This window comes from Heptranchias perlo, chromosome 23, assembly GCF_035084215.1.
Source record: "Heptranchias perlo isolate sHepPer1 chromosome 23, sHepPer1.hap1, whole genome shotgun sequence".
NCBI lineage: Eukaryota > Metazoa > Chordata > Chondrichthyes > Hexanchiformes > Hexanchidae > Heptranchias > Heptranchias perlo.
Window position 1 is genome coordinate 9603219 of NC_090347.1, and position 24441 is coordinate 9627659.

At 42.2% G+C, this 24441-nt stretch overlaps 1 protein-coding gene across 5 annotated transcripts in view; it reads left to right on the forward strand.

Moving 5' to 3' along the window:
* Nucleotides 1-24441, forward strand: part of aatkb (apoptosis-associated tyrosine kinase b) — a 303879-nt gene that overhangs the window by 221039 nt on the left and 58399 nt on the right. For 3 of the 5 annotated variants that reach the window (XM_068003976.1, XM_068003977.1, XM_068003979.1), the window contains exons 4-5: nucleotides 5577-5612; nucleotides 20509-20653. In XM_068003976.1, the coding sequence (XP_067860077.1) occupies nucleotides 5577-5612; nucleotides 20509-20653 (181 nt within the window). The remainder of the gene's footprint in view (nucleotides 1-5576; nucleotides 5613-20508; nucleotides 20654-24441) is intronic. The other 2 variants (XM_068003978.1, XM_068003980.1) reach the window with 1 other exon arrangement.

A 24441-nucleotide genomic window follows, 5' to 3' on the forward strand; every position in this document is an offset into this window, starting at 1 on the left:
CTTTCTGCAAGTTTTCATTTGAGGGAGTTTAATTGCACTTTTAGCAGTTGAGCCTAAGGGCTGTGAATGGGAACTGTAGTGACGAGACAGTTTGTAACAGCGTCTTTCACATGCTTTTCATTTCAAGAGTGGAAAGATATTTTAAGAATGATTTGTCAAATGAGCAGGCTAGTAAAAACGTTTCTCGCAAGGAGATGTTCCACACTTTCTACAACAATTTTGAAATGTTTCTGCAGGTCACAACATGGAACAACAGCTCTGACAGAGAGTGTTAAGTGTCTCTTGAGATTTCTTTAGCCTGTAGTTCAAGGACAGTTTTACAGAGAAACAGTGATAACGAGCATTGATATAATTTTTTTATAATTCATTCACGGGATGTGGGTGTCGCTGGCGAGGCCAGCATTTATTGCCCATCCCTAATTGCCCTTGAGAAGGTGGTGGTGAGCCGCCTTCTTGAACCGCTGCAGTCCGTGTGGTGAAGGTTCTCCCACAGTGCTGTTAGGTAGGGAGTTCCAGGATTTTGACCCAGCAGTGAAGAAGGAACGGCGATATATTTCCAAGTCGGGATGGTGTGTGACTTGGAGGCGAGCTTGGAGGTGGTGTTGTTCCCATACACCTGCTGCCCTCACCCTTCTAGGTGGTAGAGGTCGTGGGTTTGGAAGGTGCTGGCGAGGATGTATAAATGAATCCTAATTTACACCACTAATAGTGGCTTGGGCGCATCACTTTGCTCTTATTTTGCAAAGAATCTGGCCTGAGACACATGAACCAACTGTTACGGTGTTGAAAGGGAAAGCTGGAAATATGAAATAAAAATAGTGGAATTGTTCAGCAGATCTAACAGTTTCTGAGCGAAAGGTAGACTAACTCAATTGAGTATAACCCTTCATGTGATCTGACATTGAAACATTAACCTATCTTTCTCTCTTAGAGGCTGATCAACCTGTTATGTGTTTCTAACTTTTTCTGTCAAAGTTAAGCTTGCCAGCTCTCCAGTACAAAATAGTCGCCCATCTGCATCAATCTTCTTCATAGACTCTTTGTCATGGCCTCAGCTTCATCAGATTTCTGTTGTTGTAAAAGAGACAGGGTCCGTTCATGCGTCTCGTGTGTAGCTGACTAGAAATTGCAGTACACTGGGAGGAAATCAGATTCTTTCCACGTATCTGTCAGTTTTCTGTGCAGATTTATCATCTAGCAGATAATTTTTTTTTTTGTTTTAAACTAGCGTGGTAGATTTATTGTGTCAGCCTGGACAGGCAAGATGGTGTCTTTCACATTAACAAATCACATTTGAACAAAGCTCTACACTCGGTCCAGCAAATGGGAGGTCAATCCTTTGAGGCCATGCTCTAAATGGAAGGGAGCAGGAGCACTGTGTTATCAACTGAGAGACCAACAGACCAAGTAAACTAAGTCCAGAGAAGAAAGTGGAGCATTGACAGTTACAACAATTATGGCTGTTTCTTTTGAGAACAAACAATTTATGTTGAAAAGCTGGAGGAAAAAGTACTGTATTTCTTCTTTCTGTGAGCACAAGAAGGTAAAGTGTTCTTAGCAAAATGCTTTATAGACAGAAAAGTACTGAGTTGGAATAGGTGATAAGGGCCAAGAGCAGTAATGAAATGGGGACAAAGAAGGCAATAAAATTTAAACTAAGACATAAAGAAACAATACAGTAAAAAACAGGGTAATTATGAAAGAAAGAAAGACTTGCATTCATATAACGCCTCAAGACTTCCCAAAGTGCTTTCCAGCCAATTGAGTACTTTTCAAGTGTCACTTTTGTAATGTAGGAAATGTGTCAGCCAATTTGCGCTCAGCAAGGTTCCACAAGCAGCAATGTGATCATGACCAGATAATAGGTTTTAGTGATATTCATTGAGGGATAAATATTGGCCAGGTCATCGGGGAAGACTATCATGCTCTTCTTCAAAATAATGCCATGGGATCTTTTACATCCACCTGAGAGGGCAAACAGGGCCTCAGTTTAACGTCTCATCTAAAGGACGGCACCTCCGACAGTGCAGCACTCCCTCGGTACTACACTGAAGTGTTGGCTTCGATTTGTGTGCTCAAGTCTTTGGAGTGGGACTTGAACCTTCATGACTCAGAGGTAAGAATCCTACCACTAATCCAAAGCTGACACCTATACTGAAGTGGAAAGTGAGTTACAGAGCTAAAAATTGGGAGGAAACAGATAGAATTTCAACAAATTTCAAGGCAATTTAAATCTTACTAATGAAGTTACTATTAAAGGTGTCTGTCACCAAACCCCTTTCTAGACATTTTGCATATTTTCCATAACCCACCTTGGTGCCTGTTTTATAAGTTAGAGACTGTGATAGATGTCTAGTATTTGTGTTGGTCATTCATACTTTTCTGTCTCTAGAGATATTGCATGTTCCTGTATGGGAACATTGCCAAATATATTTTCCTACCTCTGTTAGGGGAATGAGGAATTGCAACAGCTTTAAATCTTCTCATGAGGACGAGCTCACCGTCTATCTGTGATCAGGGTTATCTGGCAACAGACCTTTGATAAATAATTTGGTGAGATATGTAGCAAATTGCTGACTCCATACTGTTGCCAAGTCCTTTTTAATGAGTAGCGATTTCGACTGTAGATGCTGAAAGTAAAAATAAATAGATGATATTATTCCAGATCAGTTACACACCGAGGAATAGATGACAATTAGGAAAGAAGAGATTGCTATCTGGTTGAGATGTTGTATATATTTCTGTAAACTACTGTGTAAACTAATACAAAACATCCACTATACGCACTGCTTGAGTAGATTGTTTGGTAAGATTTAATCATGTGCCCTTTACCTTCTAAAGGGGAAATTTGATATTGTGATATTATAGAATTGGCGAGAATTATTCACTGACTTGATTCTTTTTTAGTGCTCTAGTGTTTGTTGTTCTTTTCAAAATACCAGGTTTCGTTTTGAGGGGAGTGGAGTGGAATGAGATCTCCTCGGAATCTGAGTTGCATTCAAACCTAGCTCCTAAATATCAAAGGGCAATGTTCTAACCCTCTATCATCCAATCCTCCACATGCATTTTCAAACCTGTAACATTTGCAACTATTTTCCATACACCGCTGTTGATTTCAGGAAAAGGAGCAGATAGAATAGAACTTCAGAGGTGGTGCGAAGTATGTGGCAGTATGGTGTGTGGGGCACAGCAAAAAGAGGATGAGAGCCATTATAAGAATTGGCTAGAGAAATGATGGGAAGTACAAGGGACAAACTGGAAGGAGTACAAGGGACAAACTGGAAGGAGAGAGACTGAGAAATATCTGTAGCGTATTCAGAATTCTTTGATTGATCGTTGCGGTCCTGTTGTCACTCCACACTTTCTGTTTGGTTGCTTTCTCATTCTCAGTTTCTGTTGCTCCTTTTATCTACGTTCTTGCATTTTGATAACCACTTAGCATGGGCCACATTCATCAGCAACACTGGAAATGATTTCAGGCAGTCGGTGTTTGAATTTTGTCTGCCACTGCGAGTCATCCTACTGCCCCCGACTCTGCCCCCCACTCCCCCCCGCCCCCCCCCCCCCCCCACTCCAGTCTGCATGATCCTGCTTCACCAGTTTGCTTACCAAAAAGAAACTTGCTGCTGTCCCCGGCAATACCGTGGCTCAGCTGACTTGCTGTCTGAAAGTCGACCCTTTGGTCCTGATGCGTGTTTGCTACTGTCTCTTACGGACCGCAGTTGAGAGTCCGTCGTCTTCTCGCTCTAGGGTGAGCTCCTTCTGCCGACCACTTTTAAAAAAAAAAAGGAACCCAGAGGCTGGGTGGGGGTGGGTAAGAGTAACATGGCACCAGCTTGTTATCTTAACGGTGCATTAGGTTACTCTCGTCCATCCACTCACTATCCGTTCCCCAGAGCTCATTCCTCGCGTTTGCACACTGCAGCTGTTAAAAATAAAACAACATAGAAATAAGAAAGGACTGGAGGGTGAATTGTGCCACAATACTGTGCCACAGCTGTGCCTGTAATGGAGAGCATATTCCCCAATACCGTTAGCTGAAATCACTTGACCTTATGACAACAGCAACAATGCAAAGAACAGCACACTAGTATTAAACAATTCGTCCTGAACTACTGAAAAACTGATTCACATCCAATTTTCTCTGAGCATAACTAAATCGCTGTGATATTTTGCCCAGTTATATGTGTATTTTTCTTAATCACGCCTGTCACCATCATCTTAGCAACCTTTTTTTGTTTATCAAATCAAAGGATAGTGAGCCTGAAATAATGAAGCCTTGGGCTGCCGCCCTTCCAGTTTTGGGCAAGAACGTTTGGATTTTGAGCAAGCTGTCCAGAAAAGATTACACCAAAAGTCCCATAGAAAAAAAAATTGAAGTCCTTTCCTATGGGATCACTGCATCTGCTCTACCTGCACCATCTTATTGGCATATTGTCTGAGAGATAATGAAGGTCATTCTGATCTCCCAACATCCTATGGTGTTCCAGTCCATGATCCACAGGCCAGATTTGCAGGTTTTGCCAAGCTTTCCATCATCATGGCAGCTTCTTTATATCATAGAATCACGCAGCCCAGAAGGAGGCCATTCGGCCCATCGTGCCTGTGCCGGCTCTTTGAAGGAGCTGTCCAATTAGTGCCACTCCCCAGCTCTTTCCCCATAGCCCTGCATATTTTTTCTTTTTAAGTATATATCCACTTTGCTTTTGAAAGTTACTATTGAATCCGGCCCCACCACCCTTTTCAGGCAGTGCATCCCAGATCATAACTCGCTGAGTAAAACAATTTCTCCTCATCTCCCCACTGGGTTTTTTGTCAATTATCTTAAATCTGTGTCCTCTGGTTACCGACCTTCCTGCCAGTGGAAACAGTTTCTCCATATTCACTATCAAAACCCCATATAATTTTGAACACCTCTATTAAATCTCCTCTTAACCTTCTTTGCTCCAAGGAGAACAATCCCAGCTTCTCTAGTTTCCCCACATAACTGAACTCCCTCATCCCTGGTACCATTCTGGTTAATCTCCGCTGCACACTCTCCAAGGCCTTGCACATCCTTCCTAAAGTGCGGTGCCTGGAATTGGACGCAATGCTCCAGCTGAGGTCTAACCATATGCCTTTAAAAGAGAGGCTGGCATGAGGGAATCCGCCAAACGTGGTTTTAGACCCGGTAAAAGGTGCCAACCCTGGCGGGATTATGGATTAACACTAGATTCTAAAACTCTCCAATTCTACTCTTCTTTGGGCTGACCGTGGGCGCATATAATTTGAAAACTACAGTCTATTTTATTGGTAAATCATCCTGATCAGAATGTGCCAGTATGTAATGCCTCAGAATATGCTACACATTGCAGCTGCGGTGGGACAGCATCCGTTGCATCCTTCACCAGCCACCTCCAGTCTTTCTGCAAAGGACACCTCCCCAGGCTTCAGGCCGCACACAACCGTGCATTTGCAGACATTTGGAAAGCTTCATCTTGAACTCTAGACTCATTTACAGTTAAGACTCGCAGTATCTTCAAAAATCAATGCATTGTTTGCCTCAAAATTTCATCTCTTCATCTTCATTCCCACAGGAACCGATTGCTGCAGTCAAAAATTTCAGCCAAAAGGTAGGAAAGCTCGAAACGTGTGTAGTATAATGGCAAAGAACAAAGTCAATTGAACGCTGTGTGCCTCCTGGGCGGGTGGTGGTGGTGGCGGTGGTGGTGGCGAAGTGTGGTTAAGATTACACCTGTTTGACTAATTGTGTAATAGAGGCATTGAAATGTTCAATATGCTCTCTGTATTGAGGCATATGCAAAAAAAACAAGTTTAGATTATGCCTATCGAAATTTTGCGAGTTATTTCAATTCTCTACAATACTGTGCCTCAGCGTTTCTCTACTATTATTCAAAATATGTACTTTAACAACTCATTAAAAATTAAGGGTCTTTTCAGAATCCACGTGTTCAATTGATACATATGTTTCAAAGTATTTACACAAATTGATATCAATTCAGCAACCTTTCCAACAAACATTTCAGTCAGTTCAGTAACGGTGGCCTGTATAAAGTTTGCGTCTGGTGGGCGAGGGGAGAAGGTTCGAGTTTTCTGACTCTCTGAACAGCCCAACTATAGATGCTATAATGGAACGACCCAGCATCCTTCCAATGAAGAGGGAAGCAGCTTTTGCACTGGATTTCATTAACGAACTCCAGAGATTAAAAAAAAATTCAACATCTTCCAAATGAACCTTCAACCCAATAGGATTTGCTGCTGGTGCTTCCTCACCAATCAAAGGATCCAAGGTTATCACTTACTTCAGTTTTGATGAGCATGTGTACTTTGAATTGACTCCTCCTAGGTGCTGAGCCATCTAACTACAAGATATCTATCATTCTCATGTGATTTGGTAAACCTTAGTATCAGTTATTGATTGCAACCATTTTTCACTCTTGGGATTTGGGTATCACTGGCAAGCCGGCATTTATTGCCCATCCATACATCTGAGTGCCTTGTTAGGCCACTTCATAGGGCAGTTAAGAGACAACCAGTTTGGTGTGGGACTGGAGTGACGTATAGGCCAGACCGGGTAAGGACGTCAAGTATTCTTCCCTAAAGGACATTAGTGAACCGTTGGGTTTTTACGACAATCTGGCAGCTTCATGGTCACTTCTACTGATACCAGCTTTTAAAAAAATATTTTAGATTAAGTTCAAATTGACAAACTGCCATGGTGAGGTTTGAACTCATATTCTCTGGATTATTAGCATAGGCCTCTAGATTACTAGTCCTAACACAACCATTACAGTACCATTGCCTTGCCTGTTACAGTAAAGGAGTAAGAATGTAGAAATTTCTTGTAACTAGAAAATAAATCGTTCCAAACTGTAAGATCTTCCTCCATACTTCTCTCGTGTAGTTAATGAGTACGCTGCCTACTGTCTGGTTCCTTTGTTTCTTTTTCATTGAACTTCCACCCGCCCATTTCCTTTGAGCTTCTGATCTCTCCAGCCCATTTACCTATTTACTTGGTGGGTAAATCACTCCCTGATATCTTGGCTGCAACCCTTTTAGACTCACTACACATAAAAAAGCAGCACTGAATAATTTAAAGCAACAATTAAAACATTGAAAAATACCTCCCTATCAAATAATTGTACACTTGCAAACACCAATACCTTAGAACACAAAACAATGGGCAAACTCTGTTAAAGACCAGATCCATGTCAAATTATTTTTTCTAAAACTGCTCCAAAACTAAATATGATTTTTGTTCCTTTATGAGCTAAGTTAACATCTTACAAGTCCTGTTTTTGTTTGTCACAAATCCCACTTAATCATAACAATCAGGTTGCAGACTTTTTGAACCGGCTTTTCGCTGAACTCTTAACTTTCTGAGCTTGTGCATGCATGTGTCAGAAGGTAACTTAATCCAGAATAATAATGTAACGTTGTAAATAACATGCTATCTCACCCCAGGAAAGTAATGTTTAAATACACACAGAATGTTTAGCAACACTGTACTGAAAAACAACGCCTCAATCCGTATGTGCCAGACACGTCATCTTCTCTCACGCACTTACATACATCACAGATACTTGTATTGATTGCGGCAGAGGTGGAATTTCCTGATTTAAAAGACAGTTCAGCACGTAGTTCCCTCACTCACTGACGTCACAAGGCAAAGTGCACACAACTGTGAAGGTCAGATTGACCAAGATCAAGAAGCAGAAAGCCGTGGGAATTTTGGAAGCACGATAGTGCACTGTGGGTTTAAGTGCTTGCAGCCTTGTCCCTAGAATTCGTGAAGGTTTGCGATGCTCGTAAGAAAACATCGCTGGTATATTTCTCTCATGTTTCCCGTAAGCTTTAAAAACCTATGCCCGCAGTCTCCACTGGGTCAGGTACTTGTATTGATGCTTTCAAAGATAATGCTCAATACTCATAAGGAATTATCTTTATTATAACATACTTCAATATCATGTATTTGCTAAAGGGGATTAACAATCAGTGATACAGAAAAGGATATGGTGCAAGCAGAGATCTGACTACTGGCAGCAGCAAAGCACACATAGGACGAAATATTGTGCGGCACAGGTACTGCATAAATGGTGTTGAAATAGCTATGGGTGAAACTGAAAGATACCTAAGGGTCTTAGAAGACTCGACGCTCAAAATGTTCTAACCGCTGCGCAGTAGGAATCAACGAGTCAAAATAACACTGAACCATACAGGCAAAACAGTAAGTCTGAGGAAATCAAGCTCAAACTGTACTGTGTGCTCGTCAGATCCCACGTTGAGTACTGTTTGAAGTTTGGGTCTCTGAGACACAGAGAGACATTCAAGCACTGGAGGCAGTTCAGAGAAGAACCATGGGGCTGATCCCTAGTGTTTAAGGTCTGAGTTATAAGGAAAGACTGAAGAAACTTGGGACTTGAAGAGAGTAGACTCAGCAGTGATCTTACAGAGTTATATAAGATAGAACACAGCATAGAATAGGTAAATCCAGACTATAACTTTCAACTAAATTGCAATAGTAGGACAAGGAGAGACAGACTCAGACAAATTGCTGATTGATGTCATCCATTTCTTCACACAGAGCGATCAGCGCTGGAATGGAATGAACTTCTGGATAGAGTAGGAAAGGCAAAAACCCTGGAATCATTTGAGAAAAAAATGGATGCTGCAGTTGGGGAGTGGGGAAAGTGTAGGATCTTTCTGGATGGGTGAAGTATCATGGGTCAAATGGACCTCCTGACCTGCAATTACCTTGAGTCCTTCCATTACAAAAAATGTAACAGGGCAAAAGGTTAGAAAGGATAACAAAATGAATTGAGGACCCTGTTGGCTAAAATGTTTTAGGCCTGTATGCAAGTTTTCAGCACGGTATTTACAAAGGGTTTTGCTGAATGTTTGTGTAAGCAGGAGTTGGGGTGGGTGATATTCACAGTGATGGCATTGCAGGAGTTCGACACAAAAATCTTAATGGATACTGACAATTAATCATTTGAATTACACTGATCTCCAACGTTTCTCTTTGTAGAATGATATAGAATGTTCCGCGGTATTGATCCAAGGAAGATGAAGTATTCATTGAGCCTCACCAGAGTATTTCCATCAGTTATTTAGCAAGCACTCTTTGCTACCCCTTTTTGTACTGCCCAATGTGGGAAGTTAAGGTTAATGTTAACTTAATGAGTGGCACTGACATGTTTCAAACAGTGTGTGTGAAGATGATTTGAGGTATATTGCTGCCTTAAAGGAATCAGCGGCATTTGCTTGCTGATAGGATATCTGACTTAATCTGACTTGATAGATCTGACATCAAGCCATTGGCTAGTGACAAAACCTACTTCACTCATCTTCCTTTCTTGTAAGCACTAAAACATTCGATTTAAATGTGTTTACAATCTCCACTGTATTAGATATTTGTACTAATGCCCTCAAAGCAAAGATGCTGTTGAACGTTTAGAAGGAATAATCTTTATGGACATTCTACTTTAACACCATCAGTTTCTAAAGGAGATTAGTCTTGCATTAGTGAAGAGGTAAAGGTTGATTCAAGCAGAGGCCGAACAGTACAGAACAGCTCCAAATCAATTCTTCAGTTACATTTTATCAACCAAAAAAATCTACAAAAACGCAATACAGTGGATCAGAATGGATTACAACATGAATTTAAGATCTGATGAATTGAGATCAGTGATATGGGATTTTGATGATGCTCCAGTAGTTGCTGGTTCTGCTGAACCCTACATTATTCCTTTAAAGGATAAAGTCAAACGGGGGGGGAACAACCTGCTGTCTGTAAGAGGCCAAAACACAAAGGATAGTGGAAATCTGGCACGCCCCTAAAAAGTTGTGGATGCTGCATCAATCAAAGTTTTCAAGATTGAGTTCAATAGATTTTTGTTAGATAAGGGTATCAAAGAATATGGAGAGAAGACGGGCAAATGGAGTTGAGGTACAGATCAGTCATGATCTAATAAAATGGCGGGAGAAGCTTGAGGGGTTAAATAGCCTACTCCTGTTCCTATGTACTTGTGTATCACTGCTAAATGAAACTCTTTGCCAAGATCTAGGAACATAGGAACAGGAGTAGGCCATTCAGCCCCTCGAGCCTGCTCTGCCATTTGATAAGATCATGGCTGATCTGTGATCTAACTCCATATACCTGTCTTTGGCCCATATCCCTTAATACCTTTGGTTGGCAAAAAGCAATCTATCTCAGATTTAAAATTAGCAATTGAGCTAGTATCAGTTGCCATTTGCAGAAGAGAGTTCCAAACTTCTACCACCCTTTGTGTGTAGAAGAGTTTTCTAATCTCACTCCTGAAAGGTCTGGCTCTAATTTTTAGACTGTGCCCCCTAGTCCTAGAATCCCCGACCAGCGGAAATAGTTTCTCTCTATCCACCCTATCTGTTCCCCTTAATATCTTATAAACTTCGATCAGATCACCCCTTAACTTTCTAAACTCCAGAGAATACAACCCCAATTTGTGTAATCTCTCCTCGTAACTTAACCCTTGAAGTCCGGGTATCATTCTAGTAAACGTACGCTGCGCTCCCTCCAAGGCCAATATGTCCTTCCGAAGGTACGGTGCCCAGAACTGTTCTCAGAACTCCAGGTGCGGTCTAACCAGGGTTTTGTATAGCTGCAGCATAACCTCTGTCCCCTTGTACTCTGGTCCTCTAGATATAAAGGCCAACATTCCATTTGCCTTATTGATTATTTTCTGCACCTGTTCATGACACTTCAATGATCAATGTACCTGAACCCCTAAGTCCCTTTGGACATCCACTGTTTTTAACTTTTTACCATTTAGGAAGTACCCTGTTCTATCCTTTTTTGGTCTAAAGTGGATGACCTCACATTTGTCTACATTGAATTCCATTTGCCACAGTTTTGCCCATTCACCTAATCTATCAATGTCCCTTTGTAATTTTATGTTTTCATCTTCACTGCTTACAATGCCACCAATCTTTGTGTCATCAGCTAACTTAGATATGAGACTTTCTATGCCTTCATCTAAGTCGTTAATAAATATTGTGAATAATTGAGGCCCCAAGACAGATCCCTGCGGGACTCCACTAGTCACATCCTGCCAATGTGAGTACCTACCCATTATCCCTACTCTCTGTCGCCTTTCGCTCAGCCAACTTCCTAACCAAGTCCGTACTTTTCCCTCGATTCCATGGGCTTCTATCTTTTCTAACAGTCTCTTATGTGGGACTTTATCAAATGCCTTCTGGAAGTCCATATAAATAACATCCATTGACATTCCCCTGTACACTTCAGTCACCTCTTCAGAAAATTCAATCAGGTTTGTCAGGCATGACCTACCTTTCACAAACTCATGCTGGCTCTCTCTGATTAACTGAAAATTCTCGAGGTGTTCAGTCACCCTATCCTTAATTGTAGACTCCAGCCTTCGGCCTCCACCCTCTAGACTGAGGGTGTTAATCCCCAAGTCAAGACAAGTACTCCCATGTCAGAAGTGTTTTACAGTGGAACTGGTCAGAACCTGCACCACACACTGTTCTACCGCTTTCACTGGCAGTAGAGTCGAAGGGACCCTGGAAAGGTAAGTTGTAAATTATTTTTGTGGGGCTAGCAGTGCTCCTCTGGACCCCACAAAAATAATCTGGGCTGCTGCTGCCCTGGGCTCACCCCCGTGCCCTGCCCCCCCCCCCCACCCCACCCCACAACGTGACTCACCCCCCTCCCCTAGACATATTGGGCCAGCCTGAATCTGGCGAGCTGCACCGCATCTCCCGCTTGGCGTCCGCAGCTCACCGTTTCCATTTAAACGCGGCCCGGGGCCTCAAAATGGCGCCGGCCTCTTCGCTCCCGGAACGGGCGAGCTGACAGCCCCGTCCGTCAGGTCGGGCACCCAGAAGTTAAAATCGACCCCAATTATTCCAGTGTCCTCCTGGCCGAACCTTCCATCCTCCACCTTGCACATACTCCAACTTGTCGAGAAAAGCTGCTGCCTGTATCCTGACCCACTTTTACGTCTTGCTTGTATGTCACTTCTCTCTGCATTGATCTACACAGGTCCCCAAATGCATTAAATTTAAAATCCTCGTCTTCATCTTTGAATCCCTCCGTGGCCTTGCCGCATCGTATCTGCAACCTGCTCCAGCCTTGAATCTCCTCCTTCGTCCCTCGGTCCTCTGAAAACGGCTTCTTTTGCACCCATTCTCCCTTCTTGCTGCAAATGATAGCAGAACCTTCAACCAGCCCCACTCTTCCTGCCTTCCGTTTTTTCCACTTCTCTCTCCACCTTCTCTCTCTGCTTTTCCACTTCCCTCCGCCTTTCCACTTCTTTCTCCGCTTTTCCATGTCTCCCTCCGCCTTTCCACTTCTCTTTCCACTTTTCCATTTCTCTCTCCACCTTTTCCATGTCTCTCTCCGCCTTTTCCATGTCTCTCTCCGCCTTTTCCATGTCTGTCTCCGCTTTTCCACTTCTCTTTCCACCTTTTCCATTTCTCTCTCCACCTTTTCCATTTCTCTCTCCGCCTTTCCATTTCTCTCTCCGCCTTTCCATTTCTCTCTCCGCCTTTTCCACTTCTCTCTCCACCTTTTCCATTTCTCTCTCCACCTTTTCCATTTCTCTCTCCGCCTTTCCATTTCTCTCTCCACCTTTTCCATGTCTCTCTCCGCCTTTTCCATGTCTGTCTCTGCCTTTCCATGTCTCCCTCCGCCTTTCCACTTTTCTTTCCGCCTTTTCCACTTCTCTCTCCACCTTTTCCACTTCTCTCTCCACCTTTTCCATTTCTCTCTCCACCTTTTCCATTTCTCTCTCCACCTTTTCCATTTCTCTCCCCACTTTTCTTTCTGCCTTTTCCACTTCTCTCTCCACCTTTTCCAATTCTCTCTCCACTTTTCCATTTCTCTCTCCGCCTTTCCATGTCTCTCTCCGCCTTTCCACTTTTCTTTCTGCCTTTTCCACTTCTCTCTCCACCTTTTCCACTTCTCTCTCCACCTTTTCCATTTCTCTCTCCACTTTTCTTTCCGCCTTTTCCACTTCTCTCTCCGCCTTTTCCACTTCTCTCTCCACCTTTTCCACTTCTCTCTCCACCTTTATAAACCTTCTCAAAACCCACCTTTGTGACCAAGCCTTCAATCACCCCTCCTGGTCTCTCCCTCCATGGCTCAGTATTTACTCCCCAATCTATTTCCATTTGTGAACTGCTCTGGGACTGTTTTTTATACATTAAAGACATTATATAATTGCAAGTTGTTGTATTATTGAAACCTCTCTGGTATACCACATAACCAAAGCGCTTAACTCTGAGTAACCTGGATTGAAAACTTCATTAGAATCTGCCACTTTTGTGATATAATCATAATGCAGGTATAAAATTATTCCTCTGGGTTGCATCTTTTTAATTACTTGATATTTAATTTTAAGATATAATTAGGAAATGTATTCTATCGTGTAGAATCAAGTGTGCATTTGCCTGACAAGTTTATGGCTTCAGTGCATTACATTCAGCCTTTGAGTTAACTTTGTAATCTAATGATGTGGAATGTCAGAGTCGAGCTCGATGCTATTCAAATAACTAATAGAGAAAAAAGCTGTGACAAAATTATAAAGACCTTTCTGTCATTATTATTTAAATTAGACTGAGGTCACCTCACAGGCTGGAATAATGTCAAGAAATACTTTCCATTATTGGGATTTTTGTGGAGGCTTTTGGCATTTAAACAAAACGAAAAGCTGGTTGGCATGTGCTGATTGCAACCCCTGATGTGCACTGTGTTACGATTGTGGTGACAGTGGCCTGACTGGTTATTTAAAAGGCCATAAATTCTACCAGAAAGTTCTGCATGAAAGGAGTGGAACAAAGAGAACTTTTGACAATATATCCACTTTATTATTCAGAGAAGCTTTAGAGCATGAAGCCATGTTCAGTGTAATTGTGGGAAAAATAAAATTCATGTGCAAGTGTCCGCGAGTTTCATTACATCTCGGCGTGGGAGGAGGTTTTGAGAACAGTACTGTAAGAAGGGAAACAGCACAGAGTCCCATCCAGAAGATGCACAAATGAATTCAGAGACTGAAATAACTTGAAGATTCATCCCTCGAGTAACCAGCGATTATGTGAGAGCCAGGGATACTTTCTGGTAGCTGGTAGTTAACGGAAACCTTGCTGTCGGTGTTGACAGAACCAACGCTCAGTGACAACACAGTCAGAAATTAATATTTGCTTTGACTGCTATCTCTAAATACACTGGAAGGAATGGTCGAGTGTCTTGGTGTGTTTCTCAGCTGGTGCCACTATAGAAGTTACTCTAGAGGGTTATACTTAATGAAAGGTAAGGGGATCTAGTCATCCATTACTACTATTTATAATTTTGCTGAAGATTTTACTTCGGGACATTGAGATGTTTTGAATGCTGATGGTTGGATAGACATGGTGAAGATGAGAAAAGATCAGGAAATGCTGATTTACAATAACAAAGATTTTGCCTTGTTGCAACTCTTCTATGTACCTACAGGAAGAGGGTGAATCTCATTGAGGTTTATCTGGTTCAGTGAAAATCCTTCCCTCTAAATGTGTTCAGGGACACTGGGTGCAGTGCACTGACTCAGTTTTCATTATAATTTTTAGGAGTCCTGGCAATGGTTCCAAGATCCGATTGTAGGAGTTTGTGATGTTAGACCCTCTTCCCTGATCCTTTCTGATATACCAATAGTTCTTAAGATAGTTGCACCAGAAGCAATTAAGTTATCATGTTTCAACTCGACTGGCGTCACTTGCTTTTTCAGCTCCATGATTTCATGAGGCCATGCCTGGTTCATCGTCACTCTGTCATTGCCACTATCCACCTTGTCTATTCTTCTATTTGTGGCACATAAGTCTTTTCTTGGAGCCAAAACCTCCTCCCTTGTTTCAGTGACAATTTGTTTAAGCACTCATGTATAAAAGAACACCAGTCAGTCTTAGCTGCAATGCTGTGCTCCAAAGAGGCCGGTGATAATGGGTTGCGGGTGAGTCCAGCTTTCACTTTTGTTTTGGGGGCAAAGGCAGAGGTTTTGTACCTATTCTGTGAGTTACAATAGTAGATTTTTGATTTTCCTTCAGTTCTCACGAAGGCAGTGAATTGAACTGGGGTCTCGATTCAGGGCGTTGGCAGAGCACTGGCAGTGAGTTGAACTGGGGTCTCGATTCAGGGCGTTGGCAGAGCACTGGCAGTGAATTGAACTGGGGTCTCGATTCAGGGCGTTGGCAGAGCACAGGCAGTGAATTGAACTGGGGTCTCGATTCAGGGCGTTGGCAGAGCACTGGCAGTGAATCAAACTGGGGTCTCGATTCAGGGCGTTGGCAGAGCACTGGCAGTGAGTTGAACTGGGGTCTCGATTCAGGGTGTTGGCAGAGCACTGGCAGTGAATCAAACTGGGGTCTCGATTCAGGGCATTGGCAGACCACCAGGGTGAATTAAACTAGGGTCCCGATTCAGGGCATTGGCAGACCACCAGAGTGAATTAAACTGGGGGCTCGATTCAGAGCATTGGCAGGCCACCAGAGTGAATTAAACTGGGGGCTCGATTCAGAGCATTGGCAGGCCACCAGAGTGAATTAAACTGGGGTCCCGATACAGGGCATTGGCAGACCACCAGAGTGAATTAAACTGGGGTCTGGATCCAGGGCATTGGCAGACCACTGATGCTGAATTGAACTCGGGTCTGGATCCAGGGCGTTGGTAGACCACTGATGGTGAATTGATCTGGGGTCTCGATTCAGGATGTTGGCAGATATCCAATACTTTGTCCAAGTGGCCATTCTTCATGCTTGCACCTCAGTGAGTGTTGGCAAGCTAATTGACCATGGGGGTATCACAGTTGTGGTAGACTCTGCCTTCACCCAAAACCCCCGGGCATCTACATTTTAGCAGGGTCGCCGGTTAACAACACAGGAGCTTCTTTCTTCACAACCTGGGGACATGAGTCAATTGTAGTGCCATTGCACTGATCTGGGTTGAGACTGGCTAGCTTAGCACGGAGCAAGGATTAGCCCTGGGACCTTCCTGGTCTCCACCTGCGTACTGAGCCATCAGGGAGTTCTTAGCCCCCCAGCCTCGAAGAGCTGTAGACTTTCAAGTCGAACACAGATATGAACAATTAGCGATATGTATAATAGGGAGCGGATCTGAAACTTTCTTATTGGATGATGATAGAGAATAGCTTTTATTCCCCTCACAGTTCTCTTCACTATGGGGCCTAATTTCCCCTAGAGTAGGTCAGGAGATTGTACTGGCTTCCAGTGCCAGTGCCACGCCCAAGATTGGATATGCATCTGTTGCAGTTGATTCTAAGAAATATCTTTATTCACATGGTTTATCACCGTACCTATTGGGCTTGCTGAGAACTGATACTTTTGGGCTACGGTGTGTGACTGAATCCTTTTAGGTTATTTACAAAAGCGATGTGAATACGGCTAACTTATAGTGAAGATAATTAGTGAGATTTCTTTGGCAAAGTGTAATTGCCATTTTAATTCACATTGATTTTGTTTTCCGGAGTAACAGATTATCCATTTGAAAAGATGAGAAGCTTCTTAACAAAGTAACTCTTCTTCTGGCCTTATTTGGAATCTGGCAGCCATTTCTGCCCTGGGAACAGCCTTCCAGGGAAATCAGACTCTTGAGCCTGAGCTGAAGTATTTTTTTTAGCAATTATTTAGCAATTATCACCATTATGGTTGAGTAACTGGGGGTGAAATTCAACTTCGGCAAAGGCACAAAACAGGCAGGAGCAGATCGACCGCCCGTTATATACCCTGCCTGACCTTACTTCACTAACAAAGTTGACTTTCACCTCCACTGTCATCTTGCACTTTTTCTAACTTCTGGATGGCCTACTTGGACTGTAGCATTTTGTGTCTTTACTCCAACTGATCGAAATTTGAGTCAAAGATTTACATTTTTTTTCTTCATAAAATATGCTTTTAAGAAAGAAAAAAAAAAGTGACCCTCGCATTGAAGGCAATCTTCTGGCGTGACAAATGACCACCATGTGACATTGGTGGAGCAGAAATGGATGAGTAACGTAAGGAGAACAGATCACAGCGAATGGAGGAACTCGAGAAAGTACCAGACTTAAGTTGACAGGAGAGGGTGAGAGGAGTAAAGTAGATCGGAAGAACCCAAAGAGACAAAGAAAAATAGGTGACTGAGAAGGAGCAGAAGTGAGATGAGTAACTGATGGGATAAGGGGTGTGCAGGAAGGAGCATTGTAAAAGGCTGAAAGGATCTATCCATCCAATAATAACTTATTGAAGTTGAAATCTTCAATTTTTACTAAGGGACAAAGTGGATAATCCTGTCTATACATTGAGGTAAGAATTTTTTTTCATGGAGCTTTTCAAGTGTTGCATCTCAGTTAAGATTCACTGACTTTCTACTGATCTCCCTCCTCATTTTTATTCCTTCTTTTTTTAACTAACATCCTGAAATAAATTGAGTAAATGACTTCTACTCACGGGTACTGCAGTGAGTTTGAAGTATGGTCATGGTCGTCGGAAGGTGTCCAAAATTAACCAATTCACAGGTTATTGTCATGGCTTGAACAGGTCATGCAAAATAACAACCCCTTGCACAAAGAAAGCATTCCATTGACAACCAGGAGAGCAACATGAATGCATCGGTGAAACTGAAGATATGTATATAGAATTTAAATCTTTGCTGGACTGCAGCACTTTACTGTGCATTTTATAATAGCAGACTGTCACTCGAAGACAGCTAAGAAACCAAAATACGGAATGCACTGCCTGAAAAGGGGGTGGAAGCAGATTCAAACATTAACTTTCAAAAGGGAATTGGATATATAGAATCATAGACTGATGCAGCACAGAAGGAGGCCATTCGGCTCATCGTGCCCGTGAAACAGAAAAAATTGCAGAGCTATGGGGAAAGAGCAGGGGAGTGGAACTAATTGGATAGCTCTTTCAATGAGCCAGCAAAGGCATGATGGGCTGAATGGCCACCTTCTGTGAAGTATGATTCTATATGGAATTTTAAAACTAATTTCAAGCTCACCATTTGAAATTTTAAGATTTCCCTCGGTAAAGTTGCAGAATTTATACTGCAGTAGTTTACTTACCATGTTCCAGAAATTAATCTTGGTGAGATTATTGAGTAATTCAGACTAAACACCCGGATCCTCACACTTACCCCACGAAAAAAAAATCCAAGTGTTGGCTATGCCTAATTTCATTGGATAATTTCACAGATTTGTGCACTTTTAGAACACATAGAAGTCCAAAGTTAGAATTCAAGGCTATACATTCAAGTCAAAAGAGTTGAGAATTTAGGGATTTATTTTTCAACAATGGCTGTAGTGTTTGGGACATTTCCTATGATGTTGGGGGAGAATCTTCCCCCAATCCAGCATTCCTGAATTCCTGTGGAAATTGGCAAAAACTACCAGGGAAATAAAAAGAATACGGAATAAAAACAAAACATGCTGAAAATACTCATCAGGTCAGGCAGCATCTGCGGAGAAAGAAACAGAGTTAACGTTTCAGGTCGATGACCCTTCATCAGAACTGGAAGAAATGAAAGATTTAACAGTTTTTAAGCAAGTTCAGAGCCCGGGAAGTCGGGGGGTGGGGGGAAGGAAAGAACAAAAGGGAAGGACTGTGATAGGGTGGAGGGCAGGAATGATTAAATGACAAAAGGGATGATGGTGCAAGTCAAGGAGGGTGATAATGGGACAAGTAAAGAAACAAAGGATGGGAGTAGAGCAGCTGTAAATGGCAACAGCAGAACCATTAGCAGCACCAGCTGACCGAAAAAAATGGGAGCAGTGGTTATGATCTGAAGTTATTGAATGTAAGGAATCTTACAACACCAGGTTATAGTCCAACTGTTTTATTTGAAAATCACAAGCTTTCGGAGGCTTTCTCCTTCGTCAGGTGAACTCGCTCACCTGACGAAGGAGAAAGCCTCCGAAAGCTTGTGATTTTCAAATAAAACTGTTGGACTATAACCTGGTGTTGTAAGATTCCTTACATTTGTCCACCCCAGTCCATCACCGGCATCTCCACATCATGAAGTTATTGAAGTCATTGTAAAGTGCCTAAACTTGCCTAACTTGCTGAGTATTTCCAGCATTTTCTGTTTTTATTTCAGATTTCTAGCATCAGCAGTATTTTGCTTTTCAAACAGAAGAAGTATAGAGGAGGTTGAGAGGAGAAAGATGAAGTAAATTATTTGGTTCAGTATGAATCACAGGACCACACATTTTGCTCAGACTCTATAATAAGTAGTGTAGATGGGTGACGTTAAACTGAGTAATCAAGACACAAAATAACAGCAGTGGTTAATAGCAGAACTGCTGGGCTGTCATATCAGACAGTGTCTGACGCACAGTTTAAATGATGTCAAACTGTGAACCATTATACGGAGTGACAGAGCATTGGTGCTGAAGCTTATTTTATATGTACTGACCTAGAAACAATTCTGATTGTCTCTCATGTATTAATACATTTCTTTCAGGCTACAAAAGTTTTCTGTTACTCTCCTTTCCCCCACCAGGTAATCAAATCTGCAATGAATGTGGGGCAAATAAGAGAGGAACAAACTGATCAGCTTTTGACAAAACAAGGTTGGAACATTGTCAGATTGGTTAGGATACTCATTAGTGCAAAGACTGTTTTGGGAATTTTTAGGATGGCAAAGATTAAGTTGTAACATATTCTGTAGAAATAATTCTTAGTTTGAAGGAAAGGGACTATTCACCCTGGTGTTTGTTGGTTGTGTAGATAGTACCTTGCTAAACTGTAATCAAAGAAAAGTTTTTTGTTTGAGAAAATGGAGAGCAGGACCTAACCAGTTGCCTAAAACCGGGGTGTCCAATTAGCAGCTGATGGACACACTTGTTCCCCGCCCCCCCCCACCGGATCCTTGTCGTTCTGGCCCGTGAAGTGCAAGAAACTCGGTCCGATTTGCAATCATATTTCTTATCTGAGTGCAAATAGGTTTGTCCTGCTTGAATTCTGTGGGCCTGCAGGTTTGTAAAAGGTTGTTTTTGGCACTTTGTTGCTTCGTTGGTAGATAAATCCTCAAATTGAACACCAAGGTTCTTTCAACGTCAGTAATTTGTATACATGCAAATTAATGAGAACTTGGATTGAGACTTTATATGTGGCTCCTGAGGTTCCATGGTTTGCTCCTATGAACCTGCTAAGACTAAAATACTTGAAAACCTTTAACCTAATTTACAAAGAAGATGATCGACTGAACTAAAATATCTGATATCTTGTTATTTGCGTGGCATTTACCTCATTATCTTAGAGTTGATCTGTTTCACTTTATCGTTTTTTAAAAAATAAATTCTCGATATTCAATTGAAAGCTATTTTAGAATGAGCTTTTGCTCTGCTTGTTTACCCAGACTTCATCATATTAGAAGAGAAATGTAAAACTTTACTAGAAAAACCCTGGGAATACGAGGATTCCCAAGTCCGGCAAAAAGTAACGGAAAGTGTTCTGTTTTTTATTTCATTGCAGGAGTTTGAGAATAACGAGGGCGAGGATTACACCGGAGAATTCTCGCCCCGCGCCACTCCCTCGTCGCAGAATGGGCCTGAGGTTTACATCCTGCCGCTCACAGAGGTTTCACTTCCTGTGTCAAACCAGCCGTCTGCAAGATCAGGTAAACAGTGACACAGCCAGGATTTCCTTTTAAATAATTCTCCTGTAAGTGAGAGGACTGATGGCCAAGTGGTCAGGTGCTTTCGGCTGCCTCTGATTCATCAACTGGCAGTGAATGGCATGCTACCAGAAGATGAACAAATAAACTACTTGTATTCAACTTTTAATGCATTTTATTACTGTCTGTGCTGGGCTAGAAACCCTGGACAGCAGCTAATGACCAAAGACTCCTCAGCCGCCAGTGCCTCGCTGGAGATTCTGAAGTACAATCTGAGGTGGAATGGTCACCAATTCCCCCTCTTGGTGGGTTGTAGCTTCCACTTGATTCTATGTCTGATGATCTAACCCAAACAGGTCATGAGCTGAATATCAGGGAGTGATAATCTTTTTTTGAATTGGGTCTCATCGAGGTCCCTAGTATCCATTGCTAAGTACATTGCCCACAGGAAATCCCAGCCATGAGAGAATAGAAAGGTACAATCTACAATCCCTGGTCTGTGCTGAGTTAGTTGGTCTCAGTGGAGTGAGAGTAAGGGGCACGGAGATAGAGAAGGGGAAATCAGCCAGTGTTGCTGCTCCTGCTCGCTATTCAGTGCCATCTGCTGGAACGAGTGTGTGTGTGTGGGTGGGTGGACACTGGGTGGGTGAACATAGCATTTGGGGCTATCTGTGATGCCCCCCAGAGTTATAATCTGTTGGCACTCATTGTCTAGACTCACACATTAAGAATGGCCACTTGGGACAAGCACTGGAGGGAGGGTAACCCCTATGGAACCATACTCTAGCACAAAGCACTGCTTTTGGCAGAGCAGAGGAGAAAATTGGCGATTTAAAAAAAACAAAAGATGAAATTTAAAAATTGGATTCCGAGTACTTTTTTCTTCTCTCTGTGTGTTCCTTTTATGATTAAGAGAAATTCTCCTTTGGTTGGCCTCCTTTTTGTTGTTTGTTTTTACTGTGCTGATTGAACAATTCAACACAGCAAGTTTGTCAAACTTTTACTCCAGCAAAATAAAACAGCAGCACAATGTTTGTTGGACTGGAAAAAAAAGTTACAGGTTCTGTTGATGCCTGAGATAAATATAAATTCCAGCACTGCTGGTGAGGCCCCTCACACAATCCAACCCATGTTGGAAAGGATTCCTCAACCATTGAAATCAACAGACAGATAATCACGGGCAATACACTGTTGTTTTCACTGGCTGCGTGCAAGGTCCCACCACTGGTGCAGGCCTCACAAAATGGTCCCATAGTCTCATGCAGTGTCATGTTTCTGCCGCTTTGGATTGTGTGGTTCCGTATTGGCACTGGTGTCATGAGGTATCTTACTTTTTTAGAAAGCAACACTGTAAGAATTCTTTTGCATTTGCTTGAAAATTTAGGAAAATGAAAGGAAATGTAATAGAATAGATTTTGATGGAGGCTCACGTTGTATTAAAAAAAACTGAAGAGAGACACAATGCCACATTTGGAAGAGATAGCAGCCATTTTTGCCACTGTGTGGGGATGACTTAATTCACTCTTGACTTTCTTGATAATGGGAATATGAGATCATCCACATAAAGGTGGTAACTCTACCTCTTACAGGTTTCTCGGGACAGATGTAGTAGCTGTTAAAGTGGTGATTGGTGAATTGCTGTGGAAGATACCGACTTTAATTAATGATGACTATTTTATCAACAGCAAAATGTAGCAATAATCAGAGTGTCCTGATGTAACAAGGCCAATAATATGAAACACGGAGCTAATATAATTTGATTCTGTTCCTCGTCCAATGTAATCCATTATTCATTGGTTGTATACTGTAAACATGAGCCCTTCGCCCTTAATAGCACACAGTAGGTTGGTGTGTTACAGGATTCATCATGTGGCAATTTCTCAATCTCGGACAGGCCACTGGGATTGCAGGGGTGCCAGGCAGCCCCTCAGAGATAGCCAACATTGGCGGGGATGTCACCATGGGGCACTGTCGTGGACCTCCTGGCAACTGATTACAGAGCACCATTCACAGAGGCTTAGGCTCAGGATGACCTCTGACCTTGACCCTGCCAGAAAGAGATGCAGGGAATCTTAAAGGATCAAATATAATCAAGCAATGAAACAGGGAATTGAAAGCAATCCTATTTTTTTTTTAAATTGTTTTATTGTAGCTGACATGCACTAACCTTAGGTTGGAACTAATTTGTACTTTTGTGTTCTCATTCTGATCATTTGCATAAATAATACTTCAATTTGCTGAACCTTTGACTTTTCAACTGTGACCTCCGAACCCAGAATGTTTCTGCTTTCTCAACATATTCAACAGGTTTCATTAACAACTTCCAATCCTTTGATGGATGAATCATTCCATGTTTTATTGTAGGTATTTAACCAATATCAATATTCACTTTCAACTTGCCTGTCATTTTTCTAATCGTATATGTGATGGTAATTTGTGGGACTAAGAGGTGAAAGAAACAATACATTTTCTTATGGAAACTCCTTCCACGTCCAGTCTAGAGACGAATAATCACTTGAAGCTGTCAGGCAAGTGGGTTAGACACTGACCTTTCACCTCTGGGACCTGAGTTCAAACCCAGCCCAAACTTATGTCTCTGGCTGTTAGCGGTCTATCTGAGATGAGTTTGAGCAGTCTTGATCCAGTCTTGATTTGGCACTAATTGACAATCACACTCAAATGGCGTGGAAAATATCACTCTGGTGCTACATGGGATGCTTTTCCAAGGTTCGGACTGAGACATGTTTCTCATAGAGCAGAGAGAACATTTTTTTATGTCAGCCTGTGCTAAAGCTGACCTGGGATTGCTTGATGCTGACACTGGTACCTGAAATGGGAAGATTCCTCCTGGGGAGCACAAAAATATTTTAAAAAGAGAAGCTGTTACTGTGCTCGGCAGGCGTATTGGGTCACAACTTAAAGAAACCAGTACAGAACCCTCAGTCTAGTCAACAGAGGGCTCTTAATCTCCTCCCCTGAGCTGTTCTTGGACAATATACTAGCTCAATTGCTAAATTTAAATCTGAGATAGATAGCTTTTTGGCAACCAAAGGTATTGAGGGATATGGGCCAAAGGCAGGTATATGGAGCTGGATCACAGATCAGCCATGATCTTATCAAATGGCGGAGCAGGCACGAGGGGCTGAATGGCCTACCCCTGTTCCTATGTTCCTATAACATAGCGAAGGGCTATAATATGCTATATTTCAGGGACAGGGGCCAGCATTATATTGGTAGGATTTTGCTGCAGAGCTATACTGTTGACTTTTTATCAATATGCTAACAGTACATTTGAGTTAATTTATCTGCTCTATAATTGTATCCGAGTAAATTGCACATTCTTGTGTCAGAACCCATTGTCCTGTTTGTCCCTGTCAGATCGATTCATCTTTTTGATCAACTCCTGCTTTCACAGTCCACTTACCCTGAAGCAACGACGGTCATTTTTTACACATTGTAGAAGTGGCAAAGGAGGAACTTTGATATATTGTATACAAGACATTGGCATTTTAGAAGATGAATTACTAACCTGTGTGAAGTGGACCTTCATTTCTTTTTGTCTGGTCTTTCTCTGTTTTATCAATGCCACTATGATCATTGCTCCTCTGAATTTTCCTCTCCTGTTCCTACTCAGCTCCAAGTAGACAGTACTGCCCACTCTTCCTCCTCCCTGCCTCTTTGTTGCATTGAAACCAAGGCTCATCACACCACCACTTACTTGTAACTCATTCTTTCTCAGCTCCTTACCTCCCTCAGTCTTTCCCTTCCTCCTACAATCTTACAGACCTTTA